Below are 18,930 nucleotides of genomic sequence, written 5' to 3' on the forward strand. Positions count from 1 at the left end.
TAAGGATTCCTAGAACCCAGTGCAGCACGTGGCACAGAGGAAATGTGTACAAACCAGCTTGATGTCTATGCACAACACTGATTTATGTCCACAGCACATGCTTTTCACTGAATAGAACAATAAATAAACAAGCAAAATTTATGCGACAGTGAAAAGGATACCATGAAAGAAACAAGGTATTCCCTTACTAAGATGTGTCAGGTCAGTTCAGTTCAGTTCAGTCACTCAGTTGTGTCCGACTCTTTGCAACCCCATGAACTGCAGCACACCAGGCCTCCCTGTCCATCACCACCTCCCAGAGTTTACCCAAACTCATGTCCATCAAGTTGGTGATGCTGTCCAAGCATCTCATCCTCTGTCGTCCCCTTCTCCTCCCGCCTTCAATCTTTCCCAGCATCAGGGTCTTTTCCAATGAGTCAGTTCTTCACGTCAGGTGGCCAAAGTATTGGAGTTCAGCTTCAGGATCAGTCCTTCCAATGAACACCCACGATTGATATCCTTTAGGATAGACTGGTTGGATCTCCTTGAAGTCTCGCAAGAGTCTTCTCCAACACCATAGTTCAAAAGCATCAATTCTTCAGCACTCAGCTTTCTTTGTAGTCCAACTCTCACATCCATACTTGACTACTGGAAAAACCATAGCCTTGACTAGGCAGACCTTTGTTGGCAAAGTAATGTCTCTGCTTTTTAATATGCTATCTAGGTTGATCATAGATTTTCTTCCAAGGAGCAAGTATCTTTTAATTTCATGGCTGCAGTCATCATCTGCAGTGATTTGGGAGCCCAAGAAAATAGTCTGCCACTGTTTCCATCTATTTGCCATGAAGTGATGGGACCAGATGCCATGATCTTAGTTTTCTGAATGTTGAGTTTTAAGCCAACTTTTTCACTCTCCTCTTTCCCCTTCATCGAGAGGCCTTTTAGTTCTTCACTTTCTGCCATAAGGGTGGTGTCATCTGCATATCTGAAGTTACTGATATTTCTCCTGGCAATCTTGAATCCAGCTTGTGCTTCATCCAGCCCAGCATTTCACATAATGTACTATGCGTGTAAGTTAAATAAGCAGGGTGACAATATATAGCCTTGACATTGTCCTTTCCTGATTTGGAACCAGTCTGTTGTTCCATGTCCAGTTCTAACTGTTGCTTCTTGACATGCTTACAGATTTCTCAGGAGGCAGGTCAGGTGGCCATCTCTTTAAGAATTTTCCACAGTTTGTTGCGATCCACACAGTCAAAGGCTTTGGCATAGTCAATAAATCAGAAGTAGATGTTTTTCTGGAGCTCTCTTGCTTTTTCGATGATCCAATGGATGTTGGCAATTTGATCTCAAGATGTGTCAGAGAAGGAAAAAATGCAGAGATTTCCATTCATTCATTCACTCCCACGTTTTATGAAAGCCTTCTGCATGCCTATTGCTATGATGGTGGCTCCAGATAAAGAGGTGATCCAAGACATGATGTAGAAACTGGTGGTGTTAATGTTTACCCAAGAGAGATGGCTTGATAAACAATACTAAGAGTTAAATAGCTGTACATTTATTGCATTTACAAAGAAAGTCAGTGGACTTTGAAAGTCTGCTGTTCATATGAAACAGCAGGACGAAGCTTTGGGAAGTGAGGAGCTGCTCTTTAAAGAGAACAGATCATGAGGGGTTGGAGAGGAAGAAAAGGTGGATCAGACAGGGCTAAACACCCTAGTGGGAATTCCTCTCTGGAGATGGTGCTTCTCTTCCCTATGGGACTGAGCCTGAAACACACTCTCACCTGGAACATCCGACGCCACCTTCCAGGTGTCACGAGCTCCACACCCACACCAGTTTCAGAACCTCAGTCAAGGGATTGGCAGCCGCAGAAAGAGCCCAGACGTCTGATCCAGGAGAGCTGGCAGCAGGAGCAGGGGCTTGAGGGTCTGAGTATTTCATGCCCGGGGCAGGGGCTTTCCTGTGAACTTGTCCTCGTATCTGACGGGAGCTGAAAGCAAGGTTGGGCTCTTGGTCCTGCCCAGAGGCCTGACTAATGAGGTGCCTTCAACAAACAGGGACACTCAGAAAAAGGCACAAAGCCAGAGCACTGAGTCGTGGAAACCGTCATCCTGAGCAGGGGCTCTTACTGCCTCCCAGGCACAGCCACGAATTGGTTTCACAAGTCCCCGGGGTTAGGGTGTGGACAGTGTAGTCATCGGGCAGGGAAGTGAACTTTTATTGCCTAAGCCCCCACTTTGTACTTGAACTCGGGCAGCGCTTCTCTCTATTTAGCGCATGCATGTGTGCTAAGTCACTTCAGTCGTGTTCGACTCTTTGCGACCCCGTGGACTGTAGCCCTCCAGGCTCCTCTGTCCATGGGATTCTCCAGGCAAGAACACTGGAGTGGGTTGCCATGCTCTCTTCCAGGGGATCTTCCCAACCCAGGGATCAAACCCTTGTCTCCGGCATCTCCTGCATTGACACATGGGTTCTTTACCACTAGTACCAACTGGGAATCCCTATTTAGCACATAGAGGTAGGTATTATCATCCCAACTCTAGAGGTCAAGCTGTCAGTTGAGAATCATTGGGCCACAGCCCACGGGTGGTAAGTGGTCGATCAAGGGTCAAAGTCCAAGTCTTAACGGATGCCTACACCTTTCCCTTCGCTCCTGGCCACCCTGTTCCTTCTGGTCCTTGACTTGATATTAGGGCACTCACACAATAGGTGTGTGTGTGTGTGTGTTTTAGTTGCTAATTCATGTCCAACTCTTGTCACCCCATGGACTGTAGCCCAGAAGGCTCCTCTGTCCATGGCGTTTTCCAGGCAAGAATACTAGAATGGGATCTTCCTGACCCAGGGATAGAACCCCAGTCTCCTGCATTGCAGGCAGATGCTTTCCCATCTGAGCCACTAGGGAAGCCCAGTAATAGGTGTGGCCACCCAGTTTACCTAGGGCACTTCCACCTTCTGCCTGTTGAGTGAGCCAAGTTAGTAACAGCATCCCACTCAGCCCCTGCTCTCAAAGGGTATCCCGTTTTGGATGGTGCATTATATGCTCACCCTACCTAACAAGTTTTGGGTTGAAATAGACACATTTATCAAAACCACAGCTCCGAAATGTGAGTACAAACTATAATTTGGCTGGGAACCGTGAATCCGGCATCCCACTGTGCACCAGTAATCATCCAGGAAATGTATCCAGATGCACCGCGTGGAAGGCAGCCAGCCTGGAAGTGGCTCTGACCACCACGATTTAGAGCCCTGTGAAGGGGACTTGGCCATCTGGCAGCCTGGACTGGCTCCCTGGCCAGGATTCCAGCCATGTGGTTCCCAGAGTCCAGTTCTCAGTCAGTGTGGGCTCTGGATTGTCCTATGGGTACCTGGGCGTCTATGGGAAAATTGTCCCAATGAAAGATACGGATCCGCAGGTGGGCTGGTTAGCAGAGTTACCATGTGCAGTTGGGCAGGCTGTACACGGCACAGAAACACTCAACCCCTGGGGCGACAGAGAGGAATGCTGTTTTATATTCTTTTATGAGATGGTCAGTCCGATGCAACCCCAGGCGGAGACAGAGGAAGGCTCAGGAAAATGAAGGTTATGATACTCTCTAGTCCTAGAGACAGGAGCACACCACACGCACAAGGAAAAGGAAAGACCTCGGGGTGCTCAGGAGGCAGAAGGAAGGAGCGAGGCAGACACTGGCTATGACCTTTACTGGGGTTTCTGTGGGAAAGGCCAGGCTGGGCTGGGTGGATAGTCAAGGACTGGCTATTCTGAAGCATTTCAGCAGGGATTGGGCTATAGGGCCGGTCACTAATCAACCCTCAATATTCTTCAGAAGGACTGATGCTGAAGCTGAAGCTCCCAGTATTTTGGCCACCTGATGCAGAGTGGACTCAATGGAAAAGACCCTGATGCTGGGAAAGATTGAGGGCAGGAGAAGGGGGCAACAGAGGATGAGATGGTTGGATGGCATCATCAACTCAGTGGACATGAGTTTGAGGAAACTCTAGGAGATAGTGAAGGACAGGGAAGGCTGGTGTGCTGCGGTTCATGGGGTCCCAAATAGTGGGACACAACCTAGCTATTGAACAACAACAATTACAGGCCTCCTATCGGGCTGAGAGACAGATAAGGCAGAAGAGAGTTGCCTCGGGGTGTATGAACCAGCTACACATACTGAGGAAGAGAGGGTCTCTGGATTGGTTAGTTTGCATATCAAAGAGTGCCCTTGGCTCCCTGGGGAGCCCTTTGTTATTGAATTGGAGAGCCCAGGAGGGGCCTGCCTCTCCCCAGCCAGTGAGGTTCTTAACATGTCAAAGCATCACATAATATACAGAAAACTTTAAACATCTACAATACAGATGCCCACACTTCGGTTGCCAAGGCTCACAGCTGTGCCTGCCTGGAGGTAGAGAAGGGGAGAGTGGCGGCCCTAAACTAAACCCTTCCAACTCAGCTCCCTGCCTTGCAGTCCACGTGGGGCTTAAACGGAGGCGAAAGATAACAGCACGCACGTGAGGATTGCACAAGGGCACTAATCGTGTGCTGGGCTTCCGCTCGCTGCCTGGTGCTGGGCTGAGTACTCATCTGTCAGCGTGTGAGCCTCAGACCAACATTGGAGTCGATAGTCCTTTCTCTGTTTTATAGATGAGACCATGGAGGCGCCAAGAAATGAAATATCCTTCCACAGTCACACAGCCCATCTGTAGCGTGAGTACATACATTTCCAGCCCATTTCCCGTCATTGATGGAAAGTCAAAACTGCCCAAGGCATGTGGGGCAGATCAGCATCTAAGCAAGGGAGAAAGCAAGGAAGCCTTCTGGGCAGCAGCTAGGACCATCCTTCCAAGCCTCCTCTTCTAGAAAGGGCACACGTGTACAGTCCCAGCCCTCATTCTCCCTCTGACATCGTGGGTCCTCTGTGACCACCTTGCCCTTTGCCACCAAACTTCCATCTCTTCTGCTACTTTATCCATTTAACATGAAGCTACTGAGACCTGTGCAATGCGACTCACCGCTGTGGATAAAGGTAAATAAGACATGGTCCTCCCCTATAGGAGCTGATAGGCTAGTGGGAGACACAAGAGAAAGAGATTTTTCAAAAGAAAGAGACAGGAACAGGAGGGAGGAGGAGGGAAGGAGAATCACAGCACAGAGTGGAAGATGGTTGAAGAGTGATGTGTATGAATTTTAGGGCAAAGCAAGAGATATTTGATGCTTTCAAACTGTGGTGTTGAAGACTCTTGTGAGCCCCTTGTACAGCAAGGAGATAAACCAGTCAATCCTAAAGGAAATCAACCCTGAATATTCATCGGAAGGACTGATGCTAAAGCTGAAGCTCCAGTACTCTGGCCACCTGATGCGAAGAGCTGACTCACTGGAAAAGACCCAGATGCTGGGAAAGATTGAAGGCAGAAAGAGAAGGGGGCAACAGAGGATGAGATGGTTGGATGGCATCACTGACTCAATGGACATGAATTTGAGCAAACTCCAGGAGATAGTGAAGGACAGGGAAGCCTGGCATGCTGCAGTCCATGGGGTCAAAAAGAGCGGACACAACTGAGCAATGAGGAGATATTAACTCCACTAGGGATCTCCAGGATGGCTTCCTGGAAGAGGTGGCTTTGGAAGCCTGGTTATTGAGCACCTGTTCTGAGTCTTCTGTGGTGAATCACATCACACATGTTGCCTCCTTTGACCCACAGTTGACCTCATTGAGTAAATGTTATTATCCCTGAATTAGAGAAGAAGAATCTAGGGGTCAACCAGCTGACCAGCAGCTCCAGGACAGAAGTGAGTCTGGGGTCCCAGAGCTCTAGCTTGCTCTGCGGCCATGGATGGGTCTCGTTTCTATGCAATTGTTTTGGTGTCAGAACAAAGAACTTGGGCTTTAGTGACAGGAAGCTTGGGTTTAGATCCCATCACTTCCTGCCTCTAGTATTAGCCTCTCTGAGCCTTGGTTTCCAGCAACTAGCAGGATAACCTTGATCCTTCTGAGTCTGTCTTCATGCCGGGAGTATTTTGCTGGGAGGGTGAAATGAGGTGTGTGTGGAAGGTCCTGGCACAGTGCTTGGCAAAGAGCACCCGGCCAGTGAGAGATGTTTCCCCTTCCTTCTCTCCTCGTAGCCCCAAGACCCACTACTGTCCTGCAGCACAGGGCAGAGGTTAAGGCTGTGGACGCTGGAGCCAGGCGACGTGGGTTCAGATCTAGTCTCTGTTGTTACTGTGTGCCTTTGGGAGGTTACATCACTTCTCTGCGCCTCAGTTCTTTCTTCTGGAAGATGAGGATGAAGTGGTACCCTCCTCATCGAGGACGGGATGCAGATGGAATGAGCTGGTGTTTGCAGAGCGCAGAGAACCCTGCCTGGTACACAGGAAGCTCTGCGCAGATGACACTGGGTAAATAAATCTAGACTCTTCACCACCTTGCCCCACTGCTTCTCACCTGAGAGCCTGTTCTGTGAGCTCAGTGCAGCCTGAGCGGAGGAAAAACGTAAATATTCACCTTGCCATCAATGGATGGGCAGAGCTGTGGGTGGCCAGGAAATGTCTCTTACTTCCAATCAGTGAAATTGACCTGGGTGTTCAGCAGCCTCATTGAGGCCCCAGGAGCAGGGAGGCTGAACGTCTCCAGGCCTGCAGAGCCCCAGACCATGCTGATAGAGGGGCGACAGTTTTCTCATCTGCCTCTCTGACTTACAGAAGACTGTTAGTCATATCCTCACCTACAGGATCTCACACGCTAAACCCATGGGCTCCAACGTCAACCTCGACTCAGAAGGGAGGAAGTGGATTGTAGTCAAGGCTGTGCTGTGCTCAGTCATCAGTCGTATCTGATTCTTTGTGTCCCCATGGACTGTAGCCCACTAGTCTCCTCTCTCCACAGGATTCTCCAGGCAAGGATACTGGAGTGGGTTGCCATTTCCTCCTCTGGGGGATCTTCCCAACCCAGGAATCGAACCTGTGTCTCCTGTGTCTCCTGCATTGCAGGTGGATTCTTTACACCCTGAGCCATCGGGGAGGTGCATAGTCAAGGCTGTAACTGACCAAATTAGAAGAAGGAGACTTTATAGAGCACTGGATCTCAGCAGACTCTGCACATTAGAATCACCCTCTGGAACTTATAAAATACAGACAAATAACTAGGCGCCATCCTGGCTTGAAATAAAACATGTGCTATTAAGGTATTCAGAGCATCCCAGGGGCCTTAGCCTCTGAATCATGCCAAGTGGAATGGCGCCCTGAAGGATGAGTGGCATCAGGGTCTCTTGGGAGGCTTGTTAAACCTCTGATGCCAGGTTCCACCCCCTGGGGATTCTGATTCTGCAGGTCTGGGGTGGGGGCCTGAGAACCTGCATTTCTAACAAGTCTCCAGATGAAGTGATGTGTCACTAGCAGCTCACAAGGAGAAGCACTGAGCTGTATGATAGATAAAATCAATCATCGATCAAAGGTATCATCCACCAGGTCTTCCCAGACAAATGTGTCTACTGCTTTTTTGGATTAAAAAAAAAATCCATATTTAGACCTTCAGTTCAGTTCAGTCGCTCAGTCATGTCCGACTCTTGGTGACCCCACGGACTGCAGCATGCCAGGCCTCCCTGTCCATCACCAACTCCCGGAAGTGGATCAAACTCACGTCCATCAAGTCGGTGATGCCATTCAACCATCTCATCCTCTGTTGTCTCTCCAGTGCCACTAGACCTTGAGCAATTGAAAAAGGCCTGTCTCCACTGATCTTCACTTTTTTCCTCCTTCTCTCTCTTCTCCCTCAGCCACTGCCCCCTGGAACTTCTCGCTGCAGGGATATCTGCTCAGCGCATACATGTTACAGGGAGTGTCATGTGTAGTTCAAGAGTTTGGCAGCGACGAACAAGATAAAGAGGAGCTGATTCTGAAAACGTTCTAGGGGAAGGCATAGAACGTTCTTTCCTGCCTTTGATGGCGGGTCACATGGATCAGCCCACGCAGTGGGATGTGAATTTGCTCTTCTTACAACAATTGAGTCAAGTGAATTGTTGAGCAGGCAAATGACAGCCCTGATCTGGGGGAAAAGAAGAGTTTCTCAACCCATGTCTGAATCCCAGTGTGGGAGTCAGTACTGTCATATGAAAAGCATAAGGAGGGCTCAGGTCTCCAATGTACTAAATTTTGTGATAACAGTCATTTATCTCTCCTCGTCCAAGTGCCTTTCTGCCTTGACGAAGATGAAAAAGTAAACTGGCGGTTCTTGGGAACAGAACAATCCACCCTCACTGTTTCCTCCAGGCGTCTCCTCTATATACCCCCAAGCTCATTCTTTTCCATTCTTTGACCACAAGAATGATTGGTGGTTTCCAGGAGCTTTTTAAAATCAAAAACAACTTGTGGAAGAGATAACCCTAACTCTCTTCTATAAGTGATCTTGGAAATGTCAAGTTAGCAGTAGAAAATTCCATTTTTCACTAAATGTAGGATACTGTGTAAAGTCTCATTCTCTTCGGGAGGCTTTTCAAATAGATTTTTTTATAGACCAGCTAAGAACCAGTCCGTGTGACCTAGAAATCACGGCACTTGAGAGACCACAGGGATCAAGTTCAAGTTCCCGTTTGTCTAGTCCCTCCCTCCACATGTCCACATGTGCTGGAGTGCATGCCCCCTATTTGCCACGTATTTCCAAGAGTGAAGTGTGCCAACGTGGTCTTATCCCAGTGGTTCAGTGGTTGGAATTGGCATTCTCACTCCATTGGTTTAAGTGTATGACTGTACTTTTAATAGTATCTTTATTTTATTAATATCTGTTGCCTCTAGAGGAATGCAAGCCCCAAAGTGAAAAGGACCATTTATAACTTGTTCACCTTTATGTTTCCAGGAACTCCCATAGGGCTAGGGTTAGGGTCTAACCTATTAGAGGCAGTCATGAAATAGCCCTCTAATGATGGAATGAGCAACAAAGAAGTGACAGAGAGGCTGAGGTTCAAAAGATGACGGGGAATCAGCCAAGAGAAAAGACAGGGGAGAGGGCTACCGGTAGGGGGCCTGCATGTGAAAGGTCCTGTGGTCAGAGGGTGTGGTGCTCAGGAAAGACTTGGCATTTTCCCCATATGCTCAGTCTGTCCAAAGCTAGAGTTGTGGTGTACGATGAGGAGGTAGAGAACCTCTGCATCAGAGAGGCCCTTTGAAGCCATCTTTCCATTGTCTCCTCCTTACTTGAGAATCTGATGCTGCATCCTGCATCTCAGTGCCCTGATAGGAGTGCCTATTCCATAATCAAAGATTTTTTCTTTTCTTTTTTTTTTAAATCAGAGGATAATTACTTTACAATATTGTCATGGGTTTTTGGCGTACATCAACATGAATCGGCCCTAGGGCTACATATGTCCCCTCCCTCTTGAACCACACCCCCCGCCCCTCCCAGCCCTCTCGGTTGTCCCAGAGCACCAGCTTTGGGTTCCCTGCATCATACAGCAAACTCATGCTGGCTATCTATTTCACACATGGTAATGCATCTGTTTCAATCCTTTTCTCTCAAATCATCCCACCCTCTCCTTCCCCTACTGTGTCCAAAAGTCTGTTAATATTTTTTAGATTTTTTAAAATTGAACTTTTAGTTTTGTACTGGAGTGTGACCAGTTAGCAGTGTTGTGATAGCTTCAGGTGGACAGCACAGGGACTCAGCCATGTTTCCATTCTCCCCCTAAACCCTCCCATCCGGGCTGCCACATAACATTGAGCAGAGTCCCCTGTGGTATACAGTAGGTCCTTGTTGGTGATCCATTTTAAATACAGCAGTGTGTACATGTCCATCCCAAACTCCCTAACTGTGTCTTCCCTCATTCCCCATCCTCCCCAGCAACCGTAAGATCCTCTCTAAGTCTGTGAGTCTGCTTCTGTCCTGTAAACAAGTTCATTTGTAGCATGCCTTTTTAGATTCTACACATAAGGGAGAGCATCCATTCTAAATTCAGGTTGAGTGGGTAACCAGAATTTCAGCCAGGCTTGGTCCTAATTCCAGGACAGCTGTGTTAAAAATTGTCGATTAACAAGCTGAATATGTCCCAGGCATGTACTAAGCCTGTTACACAGATGTGCCTGCTCCTCTGACCTTCCCAGTGGTAAGGAACAGTGGTAAGGAACCTACCTGCCAAGCAGGAGGTGGAGGTTTGAACCATGGGTTGGGAAGATCCCGTGGAGAAGGAAATGGCAACCCACTTCAGCATTCTCTCCTGGAGAATCCCATGGACAGAGGAGCCTGGAGGGCTACAGTCCACGGGGTTACAAAGAGCTGGACACAACTGAGCAACTAAAACAGCGACCTCCTCCTCAAATTGTTCATCTACTGTGCCCAAACTTTCTGGAATAAGATCTTGCTTTGAACTGCCAGTCCGTTGATAAGAGTCAAATTGCAGGACCCACCCCTCCCCGCCCCCCCACAAACAACTTCCTCACAATTATTCGCCCTGGATTTCCCACTGTCTGTGCTCTGCTTGAGGAGACCTCAACAGCCCTGGGATTAGGACCGAGCTGGCTGAAATCTGTTCACCTATCTTAACCTGAGACAGAGCTATCCAGAGTAGATCAATTAAGCCTTCCAGACTGATGTCAAGGACCCATGGCTTTCTCTAAGATTTCCATGTCAGCAACTTGAATGCTTAGCAGGATGGACAAAAAGACAGTCAGGGACAGTCAAGGAGTCAGGGACAGCTGAGTCTGACCCCAGCCTTATCACGTACAGGCGCCAGAACCCTGGACAGGTTCTTTTCCTCTCTGAATCCCCATTTTCAGGTATAAAAGAGAAACGAAGTGTCCTACAAGTGATTTAAGGATTTAAGGCAGCTCTTTAGCCCAGTACCTGGCACAAGGTGTGAGGCAGGAACCACGCCGCTGTCACCGCTGAGGGAAGGGAGGCAGAGGCTTGCTGCGAGCTCTTACATCCTACAAGGGAAGGGGAATCAATCAGAACAAGTACATGCAAATCTCCATTTACTGCTGTTGCTGGGAGACTAGATTGTCTTGTTCATTTTATGTTCTGGGTCTGCAGGTAAATTGCAAAATCCTTTTTATTGAAAATTCACTCCGTCTTCCGCAAATGTTTATTGAGTCCATGCTGTTTGCCGGGCACGTGGGAGAAACCGAGGATAAATTAGGTGCTGATCTTGCATTCACCTTGGGAGTTGGAGAAGGGAGGGTACAGATTGTCTATAAATGTGAGGGAGAGCACTTTTCTGCTTAAGTATAGAATGGTGGGTATTATTTATTTTAGAAAATCACTGAGGATCTTGCAAGGGCCTCTCATTGCCTGAGTGAATTAATTAAGAGTTAAAAGAGGGGGTGAGAGTGCTGCAAATAGAGGTGCACTGAACTTGTGTTTACTACCCATCATTATTTATATAATAATAGACACTATAATCTCAGACGGTAAAGCGTCTGCCTACAGTGCGGGAGACCTGGCTTCGATCCGTGGGTCAGGAAGATCCTTGGAGAAGGCAATGGCACCCCACTCCAGCACTCTTGCCTGGAAAATCCCATGGATGGAAGAGCCTGGTAGGCTGCAGTCCGCGCAAAGAGTCGGACACGACTGAGCAAATATTACATATACTACTTGTATCTGTGCTAATTATATGTGCATTTATATTGTATATATGCATGCATGTGTGCTCAGCCGTGTCTGACTCTTTGCAACCCCAGGGACTGTAGCCCACCAGGCTCCTCTGTCCATGGGATTCTCCAGGCAAGAATACTAGAGCGGATTGCCATGCCCTCCTCCAGGGGATCTTCCCGACCCAGGGATCAAACTCAAATCTCTCCTGTCTCCTGCATTGTCAGGCAGGTTCTTTACCACTAGCGGCATCTGGGAAGCCCATTCATATATACATATAATTCTAGCTATATATTGTATAACGTAATTATATATACACAGTTGTCCCTTGGCATCCACAGGACCACACCCCTCCCCCAACAGAAACCCAAATCCAAGGATGCTCAAGTCTTTTATATAAAATGGGATAGTGTTTGCATATAACCCATGCACATCCTCCATGTACTTTAAATCATCTCAAGATTACTTATAAGCCCTAATACAAGATAAATTCGATGTAAATAGTTGCCAGCATGTGGTAAATTCAAGTTTTATTTTCTGGAACCTTCTGGAATTAATTTTTCCAGAATATTTTCAAATCACCAATTGTTGCCTCCACAGATGCAGAATCAGTATCCATGAGGGCTGACTGTAACTATATTATATAATATGTTTATGTATTATATATTACATTTAGTGCTCACATATATTACATAATAATATAAATATGTAGGTAACCCAGTTACTTCTGTCACTTCATTTTATTACCACATGTATCTTTCTCTTTAAAATGAAAATGGTAAATTTCTGCTTGGGCCAGAGACTAGTAATGCTGAATGTTAAATCTGCGCTTTATTCCTGCTCTGCAAAGCTGAAAAACAAAGAAATCTGCAAAGTGACAAGGGGCTTCCCCATTACGTCAAACCCCTGTTATGTCTTGTGCATCAGTTCAACACACTTTACCAAACACCTGCTTCGTGCCAGGCTCTGCCCTGGGCACTGGGGTGTGGAGCCCACGAGGCACCGTCTCTGGTGCACGGACGGGTCAGCGAGCAGCCGCAGAAGGCGGCGGTGGCTGCTGTCCTGGAGGACGTTCGGTGGTGGCCCTGGAAGAGGGGAGAGGGTCTGCCTGGGATGCTGGAAAACGGGCGGCCTCAGAGCAAGCACTGTGAGCTGCATAAGGGAGTGGACAGCCAGGTCGTGACAGGAGAGGGGGCGCATTCGGGGAAAGCGGCACTGTTGCAAGCAGCATGTGGGGCTGTGGAGTAGTGGTAGACTGTGGATCTGCTCCCACTGCCCATATAACCATAATAATACGGAGAAAAATGGCAATAGGAGTCCTAGTGGTAATGAGTGCAAATGCTTATTGGGTGTTCCGGTGCTAAGCCTGTGGATGCATTATGTCATACAGCCCCGCAGCAATCTTAGAATTTATATAGTGCCATATGATGCATATACTGTAAAATGCAGAGGAGCGGACGGTTACTCAGGGTCGCTCAGCCGGCGAGCACAGCACGTCAAGTTCTGCCGCATCGTACCCTGGTGGCCTTGGCCCAGGCCCCCGACCTCCGTGAACCTCAGCTCCTTCCTCAGTAAAAGAAGGTTGAAGGCTTATTCTGCGAACGCCTTGGGATGAGGGTCAGGGCCACTGTCAGTGATGGCGCAAGTGTGTGTAGCTAGGGAGTGGGTATTGGCAAGGCGGAGGCCGTCTCTTAGTGAGGTGACTGGGTCAGATCCCGGGGGCCTGGCCTTGTGCGGTCACATACAGGGTGTGCATTTTATCCGGAAGGCGGGACAGGCGTTGGGAAGCCTTGCAGCACATGAGGAAATGTTCAGTGGTGTGTTTAAGAAAAATCGTCCTTCACGGTATGAAGTCCACGTGGAAACAGCCAGGCTGGTGAGAAGGGTGTTGTCATAGTCCAGGGGAGGAAGTGGCAGTCACAAGAGATGGTGAGGGGAAGCAATCTGTGCCATTTGGAAGAGGAGTTCAGCACAACTCCTAGATTTCTCTCTTTAGCAATGCATGAATGGTGCAGCTCCATCCACTGAGGCAGGAAATGCAGCGGGAGGAGTGTGTGGGGTTGAATCGTGTCCCCCTGCCCTCGTCCAGTTCATAAATTAAAATCCTAAACCCCAGCACCTCAAAATGTGCCCTTGTTTGGAGGCAGGATCTTCACAGAGGTCATCGAGTTACAATGAGGTCATGAGGGTAAGCCTTAAACCACAAGGCTGCTGTCCTTACAAGAAGGGGGTTTGTGGACACAGATAGGCACAGGGAGAGAAGACCAGTGTGAGGAGACCCAGGGAGAAGACCACCGGGGAGGGAGGCCTGGGTCTGCTCCCTCCCTCATGGTCATTAGAAGGAGCCAGCCCTGCTGACACTCAGTTCTGCTGACACTCTGAGTTCAGACCTCCAGCCTCAGAACCGTGAAACAGCAAAGTCCTGTTGGTTAAGCCGCCCAGCCTGTGGCATTTCGTGATGGCAGCCCTCGCAAGCTCATACAAGGAGTAACTCTTTTGGAGAGAGCCACGAGTTATGTTTTGGATCGCTTGAGTCTGACGTGTGGTTTCCGGAGAGCCGGGTGAAGATGGCTGGTAAGATGTAGTTCAGTACACAGCCGTGGACCTCGGTGTGCCTAGAGAGATGAAGGCGTATCAGGAGTCTGCCGCTCCAGCCTCTATTACAGTGTGACGAGGCAGCATGTAGTAGGAATCTGAAAAGGAGTTGAGGGATAAATGTCAGGTTTGCTTAAGGCTTCCCTGGTGGCTCAGATGGTAAAGAATCTGCCTGCAATGCAGGAGACCCAGGTTCGATCCCTGGGTTGGGAAGATCCCCTGGAGAAGGGAATGGCTACCCACCCCAGTATTCTGGCCTGGAGAATTCCATGGACAGAGGAGCCTGGCGGGCTACAGTCCATGGGGCCGCAAAGAGTCGGACACTTTCACTCACTTGCTTAAGGACAGAAGGCAGGAGGGACTACACAGCTATGAGCACCAGCTCTAAGCTCTCACCCCAGCAGTACTAACAGTACCTGTCGAATTTTCAAGGATCGTCACATTGGTTGCTGACATTTACACTCTGGTGGGCTATAGCCCACAGGGTCACACAGAGTCAGATGCGACTGAAGCAACTCAGGACACATGCATAGGAAAGATAACCCCTTTTTTGTTCTGTAAAATCAGGAGATAAAGAAATGAACCAGACTTCCGTGGTAGTTCAGTAATTAAGAATCCTCCTGCCAAGAAAAGAGAATCTGCCTGCCAATGCAGGGGACATGGCTTTGGTCCCTTGTTGGGGGCAACTAAGGGGAAACTAAGTGGCCCCGGGGCTACTGAGCCCATGTGCCACGGCTAGTGAGCCCGCACTCTAGAGCCCATGTGTGCAAGCACTGAGTGCCGCACGCCCGGGAGCCCATGCTCTGCACCCAGAGAGGCCGCCTCAATGAGAAGCCCCCACACTGCAGCTGGAGAGGAGCCCCCGCTTGCCACAACTAGAGAAAGCCCAAACGCAGCCGAAACTAAATAAATAAAATGTTCTTAAGAAGAAATTAACCAAAATACCAAAGCTATTCTTAGAGCAGAGAAGTACAGCCCGTCTAGAGTCTCAGGTTCATGGCCATGTTCTGAAATGGTGACCTCCAAGCGAGCATGTCAGTAATGTGTCTATTTTAGACAGCAATGTAAAAGTCCACTTAGTGCAAAATGTCAAAATAAGTAGACAGTGTGGCATAATAGAAAATGGCAGTAGCTGGAAGTCAAGAGACTTTGCTTTGCATCTCAGGTCTGCCTCAGAAGAACTGGGTCACCTTAACCTTTCCGAGTCCCCTGTCCCTGCTCTATAAACAATGAGGGGGAGGGGGTAACTGGATGAGCTTATAAATCTGACATTTTCTGATGCTCTCAATGTTTCCTTTCATTGCAAATGTTGGGAAGAATCGTATTTCCACAAATTGACCTGCCAGCCTGATTTGAGTCCACCAACAGGAAAATGTAAATAAAGTGAGAGGCAGTAATTCATATCACAGATGCGTTTGGTGGAATGATTTCCCTCCTTAATAATTTCTGCCTCATGAAGATGGTTGATGGAACACTGGAAAAAGATAGTATTTGGTTTTAGGATGCATCCTAATTAGCAAATTGGGTTTTACTGGAAGGTTTGTGAATGCATGCGATCACAGTATTTTGTCCACTGACTCAAACTTCTGACCATACTGAAAAAGGACATGGGAAGATTACCCATTCCTAACTACTTCTGTGATCTCTCTTGAAACATTTGGTATTTAAATGTACTGGCTTTTTCTTCATATGGTTGGACATCTCAGCTCTAGCTGTAATAAGCCACTATGGGGTACGGATAATTAACAGTGACTGAGTCCCATGTTTTGTGCCAGGCGCTGACCTGTGTCACATGTTACCTCATTCCACACCCTGGAGCAGAGGCTATCAGACACACCACACCTTCTCTGCACTCAGTGTGGTACAATTTGCTCACTTAGGGCTCCTAACTGGCTGTGGAAGCACGTTTGGTCTCTAAGGACAAGCCAGACATGCCTAGGGGTTACTGCTGCAGAAGCAACCCTGAACCCGTATCAGATGGAAATTTGGTGGATAAATACTCCAGCTTCCTCACCACTTGGTTGGGATAATGCAAGGTGCAATCTGCATTTGCTCTTGGAGTTCCTCAGAGGGACCCAGTTCCAGTTACCATGGTGGATGCTGACTTGATAAACACACCCTTTATTGACTGCCTTCCATTTCTGTCCTGATATCCCGGTGTTTCCTGCAACCCTATTCCAGATAAAGGTGGTTGTTGTTTGTTGTTCAGTCACTCAGTCATGTCGGACTCTTTGTGACCCCATGGACTGCAGCACACCAGGCTCCCCTGTCCTTCACTGTCTTCCAGAGTTTGCTCAAAGTCATGTCCACTGAGTCAGTGATGCCATCCAACCATCTCATCCTCTGTCACCCCCTTGTCCTCCTTCCCTCAATATTTCCCAGCATCGGGGTCTTTTCCAGTGAGTCAACTCTGTGCATCAAGTGGCCCAAGTATTAGAGCTTCAGTAACAGTCCTTCCAATGAATATTCAGGGTTGATTTGTTTATTGACTGCCTTCTATTTCTGTCTTAATACCCTGGTATTTCCTGTGATCCTATTCCAGATAAAGGACTTGCTCCTCAGGATCTGCTTCTGGGGAATCCAAACTAGGACATCCTCCAAGATCCCTGGGGTGTACGTAATATCAGTGCTGATTTATAGATGGAGAACCTGAAGTCCAGATGGTTAAATGATCATTGTTATGTCTTGGTACCAGGGTTTTGCTGGCTCTCCTTCCTCTATGCCAGTGGTTCTCAACTGGGGGAGATCGTGTTTCCCAGGGGACATTTCAAAATGTCTGGAGATATTTTTTTAATTCATTTATTCTTTAACTGAAAGGTAATTGCTCCACAATATTGGTTTCTGCCATCCATACGCCCACCAACATGAATTGGCCATAGATATACATATGTCCCCTCCCTCTGAACCTCCGCCCCACCTCCCACCCCATCCCAGCCTTCTAGCTTGTTACAGAGCCCCAGTCCGAGCTCCCCGCGTCAGGCAGCAGGTTCCCGTGGGCTATCTGTTTCACATGTGGTAGTGTACATGTTTCCGTTTGTCCCACCTCCTTCCTCCCCACCCCTGTGTCCGTAAGTCTGTGCTCTGTGTCTGCATCTCCATTGCTGCCCCGCAAATAGGCTCCTCAGTACCTCTTTCTAGATTCCATATATGTGTGTTAATATACGATATTTGCTTTTCTCTTTCTGACTTACTTTGCTTTGTATAATAGGCTCTAGGTTCATCCACCTCATTAGAACTGACTCAAACGTGCTCCTTCTTATGGCTGAGTAATGTTTCACTGTATATACGTACCACAGCTTCTTTATCCATTCATATGTTGATAGACATTTAGGGTGCTTCCATGCCCTAGCTATTGTAAATAGTGCTACAATGAACACAGCGGTACCTGTATCTTTTTCAGTTTGGTTTCCTCAGGGTATATGCCCAGTAGTGGGAATTACTGGGTCCTATGGTAGTTTTATTCCTAGTATTTTTAAGGAATCGCCATAGTGGCTGTGTCCATTTACATTCCCACCAACAGTGCAAGAGGGTTCCCTTTTCTCCACACCTTCTCCAGCATGTGTTTGTGGATTTTCTGATGATGGGCATTCTGACCAGTGTGAGGTGGTATCTCGCTGTAGTTTTGATTTGCATCTAATAACGAGCGATGTTGACTGGAGATACTTTTGGTTGTCACAGCTGGGGGCATGCTGCTGGTACCGTGTAGGTGGAGGCCAGGGATCCTGCTAAACATCTCACAATGCACAGTTCAGCCCCCTCCAACGAAGACCAATCCAGCCAAAAAAAAGGTCAATAGTGCCAAGGCCGAGAAATCCTGCTTTTTGCCCAGCAAGCTTAGCTGTCGGGTGGTAGCTCTTCTATGTGACTTGTCTGTTATATTTCACTTCTAGGGCCAAGCTGTGGCTCAGCTGTGCTCCACTGTCCCCAACGTGACCGTCTTTGGAACAGCTTCTACTTTCAAGCACGAAGCTATCAAGGACTCCGTGACCCACCTCTTCGACAGAAACGCAGACTATGTGCAGGAAGTGAAGAGGTAAGATGTTTGTTCTAAAGAGCACCGGGATGGTCCTTGCGCTTCTGTCTTAAAGAATTTCTCTCAGTCGTGTCTGACTCTTTGCGACCCCATGGACTGTATAGGCCCAGGTCTCCCGCATTGCAGGAGGATTCTTTACCAGCTGAGCCACCAGGGAACCCCAAGAATACTGGAGTTGAGTAGCCTATCCCTCCTCCAGGGGATCTTCCCAACCCAGGAATCAGACCAGGGTCTCCGGCATTGCAGGTGGATTCTTTACCAACTGAGCTATCAAGGAAGCCCCTTCTTAAAGAACAGGGGTATTCATTTAGAGGAGGGCTAATAATAGTCATCAGCTCAGTGGTAAAGAATCTGCCTGCCAATGCAGGAGACCCGGGTTCGATCCCTAGGTCGGGAAGATCCTCTGGAGAAGGGAACAGCAACCTACTCCAGAATTCTTGCCTGGGAAATCCCATGGACAGAGGAGCCTGGTGGGCTACAGTCTATGGGATTGCAGAGTCAGACACAACTTAGCAACTGAGCATGCACGCACTCTCTCTTTCTCAGGGTCATAATGCCATAATGATGAACATGCATATTACTAGCTCTGGGCTATTTCACATGTAATTCGCTCATCTAATCCTCTCAACAACCTTATTATTATCCCCATTTTGGAGACGATAAACCCAAGGAACTGAAACGTTAAGTAACTCACCAAGCTGAATTGTGAGAGCTGCTACAACACGACCTTAACACAGAGAAGTTTATCTCTCA

At 48.1% G+C, this 18,930-nt stretch overlaps 1 protein-coding gene across 1 annotated transcript in view; it reads left to right on the forward strand.

Moving 5' to 3' along the window:
- VAT1L (vesicle amine transport 1 like) overlaps nucleotides 1–18,930 on the forward strand; it is a 166,179-nt gene that overhangs the window by 55,579 nt on the left and 91,670 nt on the right. The window contains exon 4 of the mRNA XM_086350033.1: nucleotides 18,035–18,177. Coding sequence (XP_086206159.1) covers nucleotides 18,035–18,177 — 143 coding nt within the window. The remainder of the gene's footprint in view (nucleotides 1–18,034; nucleotides 18,178–18,930) is intronic.

This window comes from Bos grunniens, chromosome 18, assembly GCF_055505025.1.
Source record: "Bos grunniens cultivar Pamir isolate PY7600 chromosome 18, Bosgru_T2T1.0, whole genome shotgun sequence".
Taxonomy (NCBI): domain Eukaryota; kingdom Metazoa; phylum Chordata; class Mammalia; order Artiodactyla; family Bovidae; genus Bos; species Bos grunniens.